This window comes from Oncorhynchus nerka, linkage group LG28 (assembly GCF_034236695.1).
Source record: "Oncorhynchus nerka isolate Pitt River linkage group LG28, Oner_Uvic_2.0, whole genome shotgun sequence".
NCBI classification, from domain to species: Eukaryota; Metazoa; Chordata; class Actinopteri; order Salmoniformes; family Salmonidae; genus Oncorhynchus; species Oncorhynchus nerka.
The window spans coordinates 67,482,877-67,498,214 of NC_088423.1; the positions used below are offsets into that span (position 1 = coordinate 67,482,877).

A 15,338-nucleotide genomic window follows, 5' to 3' on the forward strand; every position below is an offset into this window, starting at 1 on the left:
ATTACACTAGCACACCACTCCCTGCATAACACTAGCACACCACTCCCTGCATCACACTAGCACACCACTCCCTGCATCACACTAGCACACCACTCCCTGCATCACACTAGCACACCACTCTCTGCTATCACACTAGCACAACACTCTCTGCTAGCACACCACTCCCTGCTATCACACTAGCACAACACTCTCTGCAAGCACACCACTCCCTGCTAGCACACCATTCCCTGCATCACATTAGCACACCACTCCCTGCAAGCACACCATTCCCTGCTAGCACACCATTCCCTGTATCACATTAGCACACCACTCCCTGCTTGCACACCACTCCATGCAGCATACTAGCACACCCCTCCCTGCTAGCACACCATTCCCTGCATCATACTAGCACACCACTCCCTGCTATCACACTAGCACAACACTCTCTGCTAGCACACCACTCCCTGCTATCACACCATTCCCTGCATCACACTAGCACACCACTCCCTGCAAGCACACCATTCCCTGATAGCACACCATTCCCTGCATCACATTAGCACACCACTCTCTGCATAACACTAGCGCACCACTCCCTGCATAACACTAGCACACCATTCCCTGCATCACATTAGCACACCACTCTCTGCATAACACTAGCACACAACTCCCTGAATCACACTAGCACACAACTCCCTGAATCACACTAGCACACCACTCCCTGCATTACACTAGCACACCACTCCCTGCATTACACTAGCACACCACTCCCTGCATTACACTAGTACACCACTCCCTGCATAACACTAGCACACCACTCCCTGCATAACACTAGCACACCACTCCCTGCATAACACTAGCACACCACTCCCTGCATCACACTAGCACAACACTCCCTGCATCACACTAGCACAACACTCTCTGCTATCACACTAGCACAACACTCTCTGCTAGCACACCACTCCCTGCTCTCACACTAGCACAACACTCTCTGCAAGCACACCACTCCCTGCTAGCACACCATTCCCTGCATCACATTAGCACACCACTCCCTGCAAGCACACCATTCCCTGCTAGCACACCATTCCCTGCTAGCACACCATTCCCTGTATCACATTAGCACACCACTCCCTGCTTGCACGCCACTCCATGCAGCATACTAGCACACCACTCCCTGCTATCACACTAGCACAACACTCTCTGCTAGCACACCACTCCCTGCTATCACACCATTCCCTGCATCACACTAGCACACCATTCCCTGCAAGCACACCATTCCCTGATAGCACACCGTTCCCTGCATCACATTAGCACACCACTCTCTGCATAACACTAGCGCACCACTCCCTGCATTACACTAGCACACCACTCCCTGCATTACACTAGCACACCACTCCCTGCATTACACTAGCACACCACTCCCTGCTAGCACACCATTCCCTGCATCACACCGACACTGTGTAGTATGTATGTTGGGTAGGGTAGGGCAGTAGGGCTGTTGTCCAGACGTGCCATATCCCTGAAGACATTCCTCAGCTGTTACCGGGAGTCATGAAGCAGAGATGTTTGTCTCCTGTCCCACAGTAAAAACAGTTTCGCTGGCATTGCACAATATAGGAAAACCTATAATTCTCCCCATGTTTATTGTAATCGAGATGGATTAATGTTATTGACATCAAGACATTGATTTCAATTAGGAATGTATTGTGTGTGAATAAGGGATTAGCTACTTAAAAACTTGCTTAGATTCGCTTCCGTAGGCCTGTCTTTCACCCACATTGACCACTATCTCTCTCACCCTATGGATATGACAATGAAACACCCTAAACTTCCTGGGAAGAGAGTGGGTCTTGAGCAGGGGCATTATTCTGCACACTTCCTCACCTTTGAAACCAGAGTGCAGGTGTAATTGTTGAAAATGGGGAGCCTGATGTACTGCTAATGGGAGCATTGTGTGGAAATGTGTTTTCTGTGGAGACGAGTGACCAGGTGCTAATGTGTCTCTTTCCATCTCCCCCTCTATCTCTCTCGCTCTCTCCTTTGGCAGACGGTCGATGAAGATGCGATGGAAGCGTGAATGAGGTTTGGCGTGGCGATAGCTGAACGATGCCCAAGGGTGGGGGTTCAAAAACCCCCCAGCTGGAAGACTTCCCACTCAACACTGACATGGTGGAGAAGCAGAGTGGGAAGAAGGTAAGAAACACACACATACTGACACACCACAAATCTACACACATACATACACAAGCCCTTTACTGCTCTCGCTGCTGAGTCCTGCATCTAGGGGTCATGTCCTCATTACACAGTAAAAAGTCATTATGGACTTAATAAACAGCTCCATGGGAGTTGGCATTCAACTGGCTAAGAGCCCATTGTCGCTTTTTTTAGGATTATTTCTTATGACTGAGGTCCCAATGTTGGGCGTGGGCTATGGAAACATCTCTACAGTGAAAGAAAACACTTGTTGAGAACACTTCAAATTCGTGAAGCACCGATATGACATTTTTGGCCAATATCCAATATTTTCCTTGGCAAAAAAAACAGATATTTACAATTTTAGCGGCCTTTTTAAGCATTCTAGTACAGTTAAATAGTTAGCACACACACATGGACGCAGCGGTTTAAGACACTGCATCTCAGTGCATGAGGCGTCACTACAGTCCCTGGTTAAAATCCATGCTGTATCACATCCGGCCATGATTGGGAGTCCTATAAGGAGGCGCACAATTGGCCCAGCGTCGTCCGGGTTTGGCCGTCATTGTAAATAAGAATTTGTTATTAACTGACTTGCCTAGTTAAATAAAAGTCGCACACACACCACACTGACCAAAAAGTTATTTTATTGGCATTTACGTTTGTTCCCATTACCAGTAAAACATAATTAAAACCTATTTCTTTATTTTAGTTGCTGTGCTGTTTCGTTGTTCAGTCGTTTCATTCCCAATCAGGATTTCTCATACTATGGAATGCCGTTTGGGTCTTTGCGTGTCAAAAAACACTACTTGACATGTCAAATAAGCTTGTTGACTAGTCAGGACCTGAATATACATTTTTCACGTAGTTATTGCACATTGATTACACTCACTCGTATTTCATATGTCACAAAGATTAATCGATATATATGCTATGATGCTGGTAAAGTTGTCTCGCACACCTACAGTGCTGGTCATTAAAAAAAGCTAGCTAGCTCATGGATGCAAACAATGTTCTTCCCCAAAAACATAGCAAAACGACAATCTGTTTCAGTAGCTATAGTTAGCTAGCTGTCATCATTTAAAATAACCATAATTAATAAGGACATTTCCTATTTGATTAATGGTGGTCGGACCCATCTATGTGAAGCTAGCTACAATAAGGATTAGCCACAATAGTGGACTTTGCGGTTAGACTTCAAAATAAAAGTATTTCATTGACAGTGATGCAAATGAATACAAATAGTAGAATTATGCCATAATTGAATAGATCTTGCTAAACGAGGTTGAAACGTCGTTATATAAAATCAACAAAAGACAATTTGTTAATTTGACCAATCTGTTGAAATCACACTGGATGTATTAGACTTAAGAATTGCATTGGGGGCATACTTATTTCACTGTACAGCCTTACCTGTGGATTGTGGATCAATGACATGGGGCATCAGTCTACTCTGACTCCCAGAGAACATTAGCGTCGTATCTCTTATTATGGGACTCTAAAACAACTGTGAATTGAGCCACATTTATTGTCAACCTATATGTATTGAACACTATGCCTGAGGAAAAACAATATCTTGGGTATTGAGTAGACTGATACCCCATTTCATTGATCCCCAATCCTTAGGTAAAGCTGTACAGTGCAATATGAATGTGAATACACACAATAGGCTGACTGGGGAGGTGATGTCACACAGTCACAGTCCCGTGATAAGAGCTACAATGCTAATATTTGCGTAAACTCCAAACAATTGTGTTCTGTGGGTGTTTCCGAGTAGACTGATACCCCATTTCATTGCTTCACATTCCAACATTGTTTAACATTATCTAGTCTAAATATGGCATGATTCCACCAATTGTAACCTTCTGCATCACTTTCAAGGAGTTACTTTTATTTTGAAGACAAACCGCAAATTCCACTATTGTGCCTAATCCTTATTGTGGCTAGCTTCACAACACGTAACCTGGTCTGGTCGAAACTCACTAGCAAGAAGAAACTAGCTGGTTGCTTATAACGTTAGCTTTGGGGAACAAAGCTAAGTAGCTGACTAGCTATTTATTTTCATGAACTGAAGTTCAATTTCAATAGGTTAACAACAAGTGGCTACCTAGCTAATACTTACTCACAAGGATTCCTAAGTCATTGCTAAGAATAATGAAAATGATTGCAGTTTCTACTGCTCATTGTTTTCAGGCTGGTTGTATTGGTGCTAGCTAGGTACCAAGCTAAAGCTAGCTACCCCAGAAGTTGCGGTCGAACAAAAAATGCTTCATTACCAACGTGGTATTGTAAACGCATCATTCGTGGCCGGTGTTTGCTTGTTTGCATACTTTTTTGTACAGCTTTGACAGTGCTACTGATAGTAGTGATGGTGCTTGGCTTGCACATGCAAATTCAGAACACACAACATTCTATAATAGAATTGTGTTATTTGACGTGTCAAAATAAAAGCGTATTTAACGTGTCAAATAGTGCTATCTTTTTTGACACGCAAAGACCCAAACGACGTTCCATATTATGTCGTGAAGCTAATAGCAGTGACGCTATTGCTGTGGAACTCCGGTAGGGAAACATGACCAGTCGGCGACAGCCAACATCACCCACGACAGAGAACGGTTGATTGTCAAGGGCAATGAATAACGTTATCTTGCCGTTAATGGATTTCGCCTTTGAGTTGTCTCGCTGAAATGTTCTTACTCTTTCAAATGACTGCTGGACTTGTTGACTGCTCGATCCACACAGCAGACATTGTGGGCTAGGTTAGGAATGCTGTGTTGCACTTGTAGCGCTACATTTTACGTGGCATCATTACGTCATGTACCTACGTCATATAGGTATGAACGGTAGCTTTGACATTGTTTTTTTAAATCGGCGTTAAACTAAACCGATACCGACGTTGGCATTTTTAGCTAATACTGGCCAATTCAAATACAATTTTATTGGTCACATACACATGGTTAGCAGATGTTAATGCGAGTGTAGCGAAATGCTTGTGCTTCTAGTTCCAACAGTGCAGTAATATCTAACAAGTAATCTAAAAATTCCCCAACAACTACCTAATACACTCAAATCTAAAGGGGTGAATGAGAATATGTACATATAATTATATGGATGAGCGATGGCTATGCGGCATAGGCAAGGTGCAGTAGATGGTATAAAATACAGTATTTACATGTAATGTAAGATATGTAAACTTTTATTAAAGTGGCATTATTTAAAGTGCCATTGTTTAAAGTAGTGATCCATTTATTAAAGTGTCCAGTGATTGGGTCTCAGTGTAGACAGCAGCGTCACTGAGTTAGTGATGGCTATTTAACCGTCTGGTGGCCTTGAGATAGAAGCTGTTTTTCAATCACTCGGTCCCAGCTTTGATGCACCTGTACTGACCTCGCCTTCTGGATGATAGCGGTGTGAACAAGCAGTGGCTCGGGTGGTTGTTGTCCATGATAATCTTTATGGCCTTCCTGTAACATCGGGTGGTGTAGGTGTCCTGGAGGGCAGGTAGTTTGCCCCCGGTGATGCGTTGTGCAGACCACACCACCCTCTGGAGAGCCTTACGGTTGTGGGCGGAGCAGTTGCTGTACCAGGCTGTGATACAGCCCGACAGGATGCTCTCAATTGCGCATCTGTAAAAGTGTGTGGGATTTAGGTGACAAGCCAAATTTCTTCAGCCTCCTGAGGTTGAAGAGGCGCTGTTGCGCCTTCTTCACCAAACTGTCTGTGGAACTTAACCTTCCACCTTCTCCACTGCTGTCCCGTCAATGTGGATAGGGGGGGGTGCTCCCTCCCTGCTGTTTCCTGAAGTCCACGATCATCTCCTTTGTTTTGTTGGACGTTGAGAGGTTATTTTCCTGACACCTCACTCCAAGTGCCCTCACCTCCTCCCTGTAGGCTGTCTCGTCGTTGTTGGTGATCAAGCTGTTGTGTTGTCTGCAAACTTGATGATTCCGATATGTTCACTGATATATCGTGCATCCCCACTTAAAATACAAGTTGGCAAAATGCACTATGTCAAACAGTTATTTCGTTTTTTTACCGACGTGAATTATTGTAACACTTGCAACTTATACACGTGTCCCGCTCTCTGAAACGTTCCTTGCTACTGTATTGAATGCACTATGAATACCATCACACAACCCTACCCTTTAAATACAGACATGCTTTCTGTGTTTCTAGATGTAGCCTAGAGCCAGGGAAATGGCTGTATGTAGTGTTGCATCAGCTTAATGACTCATGATATAGCAAAGGTTATGTGCTTTAGCCAGCCAGCTATATATGACTCATCTGAGTAGGTAGTCCAGGTTTTATCTATGAAGTAATCTTCTTTATTTTTGACCAATGAAGTGGAGGCTGCTGGCACTGTGTGGCAAATGTAGATCCTCATGCATCAAACACAGCATTACGTTCCTGGGCAGGCAGGCCACGGCATTCTGCTGCAGTCAGCCTGACACTGAGACACTCAGACAAAACATGAGAGATTAGTTCCTAGAGATTTTCTCCCTAGGTTCTATGTTAGACCACTGAACATCATTTCCCAGAAGTGGATTCTAATGAACGGAGCCGTTAATTAGATGTGAGCAGAGTTGTAATGGTAACGTAATAACAGGTGTCATTTCCTGTGTTATTGTTTCTCAACATGGTTGTCATACTAGGGATTAGGGAGACATTTCAGTGGGGTTTTCCCCTAGGTAGTGGGGAGAGCTGTCCCTTTAAATGGCTGCTAAAGCCAGCTTGTGTTTTTGTGGACGTGTTGCCAGCATGGACAGCCACAGTGGGCTTAGACGCAGAATGATGATGTCATGATAATCAATGGGTCAGCAGCAGCAGCAACCCAGAGGTGCAGCTTTACGCACGTCTGCTATGTACAGCCTTCCGCACCGAATTGCATCAGACTCTGGGAGGGAGAGGAGGAGCGAGAGCATTGCTAGGAGACCAGTAAACACGGTCTCTCATGAAGGCAGCCTTGAAGCAGTGGCTCACAGTCTTTTTAATTCAGCTCTATTTTCTTCGCGTGTTGCAGCAAGACTAGCTCTGCCTAGCGCTAACGCCTCTGTCTGTCTTGACATGTTGTTTTGTGTGTGTGTGTCTGTGTCAGCTGTCTGTGTACTGTCTTTCTGTTTGGAAATTCCTCCTACATGTAGACTGACAAATAATGTGTCTCGTTCCCTCCCTCTCGCTGGTGTACAGAGTTACTGCTAAGCCTAGCTCTAAGCAGCAGGAAGAGCTTGGTGTGTGTCTACACTGTACTGTAAGGGTGACATCATAGTCTCATGACTGTAGGAGTGCTGGGGGCTGGGACTTGCCAGGGCGGGCTGCAGAGCGAGCCACTGTACAGCAGTGGGAACTAGCCTGAGAAAGAGAGAGCGTTCTGCTGCTACATTCCACCTCTTATCTGATCGGATTCTGCGTCTCCGCTCTGTGGTAAACAGCCACCTACACAGAGCTCTTTAATTAGCCTTCCTTACCACAGACGGCACCCGGCCGACAACCCAGCTGCTCTGGCCCTCTAAATCTAGCGTTTAGAAAAAGAGGCATTACATAAGGTTTTATTTATTTGTTTTATAATCGTATGCAATGTTTTTAATTATAGCAATCATTCAAATCTGGATTCACAGAGTTCTACTACAAACTAAAACCATCAGGTTGCAGTTAATAGCCTGGTATTTGAATATTTAAGCAGTATATTGTATAGAAGAGAGATATTTTCCTGTCTTTGGAACACTACACTAAAATCCTTGCTCCTTTTTCTTATGAAGTGTTAGATCTCCCTGCTCCTTAGAGCTAAATGTGAGGAGGGTGTTTCGTGAGAGCCGAGCAGACAGGCCCCGATCAGAGCTGCTGCATGGCCCTTTAACAACAGTCTTTTGGGCCAGGCAGGCCGAGGGAGAGGCAGCGCTGTACTGTGCTGTATAGACAGAATGTCAGCCGGAGGAAGCCGTTGGTGCCGGAGCAGGCCGCTTGCTGGCGAGGGGACGGGAGCTTCTGATGGGTTCCAGTTGCCGTGGACCACAGACCCCGGGGGTGTTACCGCTCCTTCCATCTCTCTCTTTCCATTTGGGACTGTCTGCCTCTGCTCTCTGCTGCCGGAACACCGAGAGGAAATTCCATGGAAAAGTCACGCTCTGCAAATCCCCTAATCGCTGGAAGTCTCTAGACGCTGCAGTGTAAAGCTTTGGGAAACACAGCTGCCGCCTGCCTGTCTCTTTGTGTCCCTCAGTCAATGTGTCCTGGCCTGGATGGCCTGTGTCCCTCTGTATCTGTCTGTTCAGGCTCTGTCTTCTCCCAAATGCTAAGGGAAGTCTCCAACGTTAGGCCAAAACTTGGCACTCGTCTAGAGGAAGTTCTATAAATATCCTTCCACATCAGCCCTTTCATTTTAGTCTACAGTTTTAGCAGCTAGTAGTGTACCCCATAAATAATCATCTGTGTGTCTTTACTGTTATAGCTGTGCAATATGGTGTTCATGTTTTCTTTTTTTATTTGCCAGGATAAAGTATTGTCAAACAAGACTCCTAAATTGGACCGCAGCGATGGTGTCAAAGAGATGAAAGAGAAGGCATCCAAGAGGAAGCTTCCCTTCACTGTTGGAGCCAATGGAGACCAGAAAGATTCTGACTCAGGTAAGACTGGAGGGGGAGGGGATGTTACATCACTTCCTCAGCCTGGCAGTGCATGCTGGAAGAATGAAATGAAATTACATTTAGTTTTTTTTTACCTTCATTTAACTAGGCAAGTCGGTTAACTTCTCTGGGCTATGTGGAACAATATAGCGTCCAACCTCGCCAACAGCCAGTGAAATTGCAGGGCGCCAAATTCAAAACAACAGAAATACCATAATTAAAATTCCTCAAACATACAAGTATTTTATGCCATTTTAAAGATAAACTTCTTGTAAATCCAGCCACAGTGTCTTATTTCAAAGAGGCTTTACGGCGAAAGCACACCAAACGATTATGTTAGGTCAGCACCTAGTCACAGAAAACCATACAGCCATTTTCCAGCCAAGGAGAGGGCTCACAAACATCAGAAATAGCGATTAAATGAATCACTAACCTTTGATGATCTTCATCAGATGGCACTCACAGGACTTCATGTTACACAATATATGTGTGTTTTGTTCGATAAAGTTAATCTTTATGTCCAAAAACCTCTTTTTTTAATTGGTGTGTTATGATCAGAAACGCATTGTCTCAAACATCCGGGGAAAGTGCAGAGAGCCACATCAAATTACAGAAATACTCATAATAAACATTGATAAAAGATACAGGTGTTATACGTGGAAATATAGATAAACTTCTCCTCAATGCAACCGCTGTGTCAGATTTCAAAATGGCTTTACGGCGAAAGTACACCTTGCGATTATGTTAGGTCAGCGTTAGTCACAGAAAAACATCCAGCCATTTTCCAAAGAAGGAGAGGTGTTAGAAAAGTCAGAAATAGCGTTATAAATATTCACTTACCTTTGATGATCTTGACCGGAACGAACTCCTGGAATACCAGTTCCACAATAAATGTTTGTTTTGTTCGATAAAGTCTCCTTTTTGTTTGCGCATTTAGCCCAGTAATCCAAATGCATATAATAATTTGTTCAGACGAAATGTCAAAGTTATATTACAGTTCGCTGAAACATGTCAAACGATGCATAGAATCAATCTTTAGGATGTTTTTAGCATAAATCTTCAATAATGTTCCAACTGGATAATTCCTTTGTCTTTAGAAATGCAATGGAACGCAGCTACCTCTCACGGGCACACGCGTGATCAGCTCATGCCACTCTGCCAGACCTCTGGCTCAAACAGCTCTCGTTCTCTCCCCCTTCATAGTAGAAGCCTCAAACAAGGTCCTAAAGACTGTTGACATCTAGTGGAAGCCTTATAAAGTGCAATAAGACCCCATAGACACTGTATATTCGATAGGCAATGACTTGAAAAACTACAAACCTCAGATTTCTCACTTCCTGGTTGGATTTGTTCTCAGGTTTTTGCCTGCCATATAAGTTCTGTTATACTCAGACATCATTCAAACAGTTTTTAGAAACTTCAGAGTGTTTTCTATAAAAATCAAACGTTCATGAAATCACACATGCAAGATAGCAAATTAAAGCTACACTTGATGTGAATCCAGCCAACATGTCAGATTTCAAAAAGGCTTTTCGGCGAAAGCAAACGATGCTATTATTTGAGGATAGCACCATATAAACAAAGAGAGAGAAGCATATTTCAACCCTGCAGGCGTGACACAAAACGCAGAAATAAAAATATAATTCATGCCTTTGACAAGCTTCTTTTGTTGGCACTCCGATATGTCCCATAAACATCACAAATGGTCCTTTTGTTCGATTAATTCTGTCTATATATATCCAAAATGTCCATTTATTTGGCGCGTTTGATCCAGAAAAACACCGGTTCCAACTTGAGCATCATTACTACAAAATATCTCAAAAGTTACCTGTAAACTTTGCCAAAACATTTCAAACTACCTTTCTAATACAACTTTAGGTATGTCTTTACGTAAATAATCAATAAAATTGAAGACTGGATGCTCTGTGTTCAATACAGGAGTAAAACAAACTGTAGCATGCTTTCTGGTAACGCGCCTCTATCTAACAGTACACTTCAAGTGACCCTCGTTCAAGATGGCCGTACTTCATTACACAAAGGAAAAACCTCAACCAATTTCTAAAGACTGTTGACATCCATTGGAAGCGATAGGATCTGCAAGAAGGTCCTTTAGAAATCTGGATTCCCAATGAAAATCCATTGAAAAGAGTGACCTCAACAAACAAAAAAATCTGTGGTTTGTCCTCGGGATTTCGCCAGCTAAATAAGTTCTGTTATACTCACAGACATGATTCAAACAGTTTTAGAAACTTTTGTTTTCTATCCAAATCTACTAATAATATGCGTATCTTATCTTCTGGGGATGGGTAGCAGACAGTTGAATTTGGGCATGCATTTCATCCGGACGTGAAAATCCTGCCCGCTGTCACCAAGAAGTTAACTGCCTTGTTCAGGGGCAGAACGACAGATTTTTACCTTGTCATCTCAGGGATTTTATCTAGCAACCTTTCTGTTACTGGCCCAACGCTCTAACCCACTACCTGCCACCCCTATATGTGCATACACCTATTTAGCAGATGTTACTGCGAGTGTAGCGTAATGCTTGTGTTCCCTAGCTCCAACAGTTAATATCTAACAATACACAACAATACACAGAAATCTAAAAAGTTAAAGAATGAAATTAAGAAATATAGAAATATTAGGAGGAGCGATGTCGGAGTCCGGAGTATAAATATGTGTGTGTGGGTGGATGGGACTAGGCCTTGACTAGAATACAGGATATACATATGAAGTGGGTAAAACCGTATGTAAACATTACTTAAAGTGACCAGTGTTCCATGAGGGCAGAAGCCTCTTAGGGGCATGGTAGCCTAACCGGGTGGTAGCCGTCTAGTGACAGTGACTAAAGTTCAGGGCAGGGTACTGGGCGGTGGCCAGCTAGTGGTGACTATTTAACAGCCTGATGACCCCAGCTTTGATGCACCTGTAATGGCCTCGCCTTCTGGATGATAGCGGGGTGAACAGGCCGTGGGCCCGGGTGGCTGAGGTCCTTTGCATTCCTGTGACACTGGGTGCTGTAGATGTGTGCCCCAGGTGATGTGTTGGGCTGACCACACCACCCTCTGGAGAGCCCTGCGGTTGAAGACGGTGCAGTTGCAGTACCAGGCGGTGATACAACCCGACAGGATGCTCTCAATGGTGCATTTGTAAAAGTTTGAGGGTCTTCTGTGCCAAGCTAAATTTCTTCAGCCTCTTGAGTTTGAAGAGGCGTGATGGTTAAGCTCCTATAGGCTGTTATTTTATAACCTCAAAGAAAACCTCAAAGAAGGCTGTGTGTTTTGGTTAGCCTTGGTTTAACTTGGTTCAACTGTCCATCATTGGGAAAAAGAGAAAAAGGCCACGGAACATGGGCCAATTAAGTGAGGATTTGTCAATCACGAGGGCCTGAAAAGGTTTGGGGTGAGACACTCTCTTGTGTTATTCTTTAATAAGAGAGAAAGGGGGAACTACTGTTCCAGCTTGTTTGGCTTGAGCTTTGAGGATCTTGAAATGATTTGTTGATGATGGTCTGTGATAACACAGTAATGGAACCCACATCTGTGTGCTGGGTTATTGCGTTGGTTTGAAATGCTGCTGTGAACTTCAGCTGTTATTTCTTTGGGTATTATGAAGGTCAAACCATTGTGTACATTTCTCTTTTTGTTTTAGTGACCATTTTGCAGGAATTTTTTTTTTTAAATGTTTTATTAAAAAGGTATTTCTCTATTTTGAAGATATATTGAATATAGAACCTGTGTTCTCAGTGCAGCTTGAGTGACCAAATCAGGAGCGTAGTCAATTCCCCTGGTTAGTCACCACTATAGTGGCTTGGCTGTGTGTTTGCAGGTGCTAGTGACTCTGTAACCTGTTAGCAGGCTGTTGGCAGAGAACGGTTGCCTCCCACCTCAGTATCTCCCCTCCCCCTGTCTAGAACAGTGCCCTGATTGTTTATTGTTATGCTACTGTTAGGGTGGAGTCTCTGCCTCTACAGGCTGGAATTCTGTCAGTCTCTCACATCAACTAGGCCATAATTCACTCGTTGGCTTTGCCTGTAATTGATACACTTTCGGGGTGCGTTTGTCTTCGTGTTCCCTGCCTGTTATCCTTCTCGGTGTCTTTTCCATCCACGTGTCTTAAACCTGGCTGTACAATGGAAACATTCATTAAATGGTTCATCCTTCAGTGTGTTAGTTTTGTCTCCATATAGTGTGTGGGTGTGGTTTCACACACACACACTTCCCCTCTTCTGTTGTCTTGGCCTTGATAGCTAGTTCCTTTCATGCTGTGTTATTGTCTATACTAGAGGTCGACCGATTAATCGGCATGGCCGATTAGTTGGGGCTGATTTCAAGTTTTCCTAGCAATCGGTAATCTGCATTTCTGGACACCGATTACATTGCATTCCACGAGGAAACTGCGTGGCAGGCTTTGACCACCTGTTATGCGAGTGCAGCGTCAAAAAGACCTTGTGGCACTAATTATCTTCTCAAAAACAATCAATCTTCACATAATCACCAGTTAACTACACATGGTTGATGATATTACTAGGTTAACTAGCTTGCCCTGCGTTGCATATAATCAATGTGGTGCCTGTTAATTTATCATCAAATCACAGCCTACTTCAACTTTGCCAAACGGGGGGTGATTTAACAAAAGCACAACCGTTGCACGAATGTAAATAACCATAAACATCAATGTCTTTCTTTAAATCAATACACAGAAGTATATATTTTTAAACCTGCATATTTAGTTAAAAGAAATTAATGTTAACAGGCAATATTAAACTAGGGAAATTGTCACTTCTCTTTCGTTCATTGCACACAGAGTCAGGGTGTCAGGGTGTATGCAACAGTTTGGGCAGTATGTATGCAACAGTATGACATAACATTGAAGGTTGTGCAATGTAACAGCAATATTTAGACTCAGGGTTGCCACCCGTTCGATAAAATACGGAACGGTTCCGTATTTCACTGAAAGAAGAAACGTTTTGTTTTCGAAATGATAGTTTCTGGATTTGACCATATCAATGACCTAAGGCTTGTATTTCTGTGTTTATTATATTATAATTAAGTCTATGATTTGATATTTGATAGAGCAGTCTGACTGAGCGGTGGTAGGCAGCAGCAGGCTCGTAAGCATTTATTCAAACTTTACTGTGTTTGCCAGCAGCTCTTAGCAATGCTTGATTCACAGCTCTGTTTATGACTTCAAGCCTATCAACTCCTGAGATTAGGCTGGCAATACTAAAGTGCCTAGAACATCCAATAGTCAAAGGTATAGGAAATACAAATGGTATCGAGAGAAATAGTCCTAAAATTCCTATAATAACTACAACCTTAAACTTAACTGGGAATATTGAAGACTCATGTTAAAAGGAACCACCAGCTTTCATATGTTCTGAGCAGGGAACTGAAACGTTAGCTTTTTTACATGGCACATATTGTACTTTTACTTTCTTCTCCAACACTGTGTTTTTGCATTATTTAAACCAAATTGAACATGTTTCATTATTTACTTGAGACTAAATAGATTTTTATTTACTTATTATATTAAGGTTTAAAAAAGTGTTCATTCAGTAGTTGTAATTGCCATTATTATTATTATATATATATATATATATATATTTAAAAAGTTGGCTGATTAATCGGTATCTGCTTTTTTTGGTCCTCCAATAATCGGTATCGGCGTTGAAAAATCCTAGTCGGTCGACCTGTAGTCTATACCCAAAGGAATTTGTTAACCACTTTACAGCTGTCCCCTCCCCCTGACATTGGTGTCTTTCTGATGATCCTGTATCTCCCCTTGATATGGTGAACTCTTTTTCTTTGGCCCGTCATTGTGGGGATAGAGTCTAGACTGTGGCCCAGTAGGCCCATGTATGGAGGGGTTGTGTTCCCCTGGCCTGCTCCCTTGTGCCTGCAGAAAAGACCAGAGGTGGTCCTGCCACCCAGGTTCTGCTAGAGGAGTCTGGTCCGGCTGTGCTGCTGCAGGCCTCATGTCTGGTGGAGATGAATGTCAAGAGACCACAGAGGGATTCTGAACCCTGGGAAAAAACCGCCACAGGGATTCCAGTAGTGAACTTTGAGGATGTGGAGGAAAGTGCAGGCTGTACAGTCCTCTCCTAGTGGGCTGGGCTTCATATGACCCTCTGAAGGAGAGAGAGCTTCACATTTCTCCACCCTCCTCATCCTGTGTGGAAAAAAACAACACAGAGAACGAGTGATGAAACAGAAACCTCCTTAATGACTGCATAGCTATTTTCTCTTTTGCCCTCCTCGCTCGGTCTCTCTTTCTTTCTCCTTCTCAATCTGTCTGAGGGTATGGCAGTCAGTCCAGCGTGGCTCCACTTCTGCTCAGAAAAGGAACTACTTGTCTATTGATTTCACTGTGCTGCGGGGCTGCTGGGAGAATACACCCCTGTGCTTCCAGGTCCTCGTGCTAGTGTGCTGATGGAGAGTTCAGACTGAGGCTATGCTATGTACTCAGTGGTTTTGCATGGCGTCCGTAACACAAATTACCATAGTTGGCCTATGAGGTAATGTTTTGATGCTATAGCTTGAGGCAGCTAAA

General features: G+C 43.4%; 1 protein-coding gene across 3 annotated transcripts in view; it reads left to right on the forward strand.

Moving 5' to 3' along the window:
• Positions 1–15,338, forward strand: part of LOC115113595 (ankyrin repeat domain-containing protein 11-like) — a 142,279-nt gene that overhangs the window by 109,579 nt on the left and 17,362 nt on the right. For all 3 annotated transcript variants that reach the window (XM_065013028.1, XM_065013030.1, XM_065013029.1), the window contains 2 exons: positions 2,024–2,169; positions 8,657–8,789. In XM_065013028.1, the coding sequence (XP_064869100.1) occupies positions 2,083–2,169; positions 8,657–8,789 (220 nt within the window). In that variant the 5' untranslated portion in view covers positions 2,024–2,082. The remainder of the gene's footprint in view (positions 1–2,023; positions 2,170–8,656; positions 8,790–15,338) is intronic.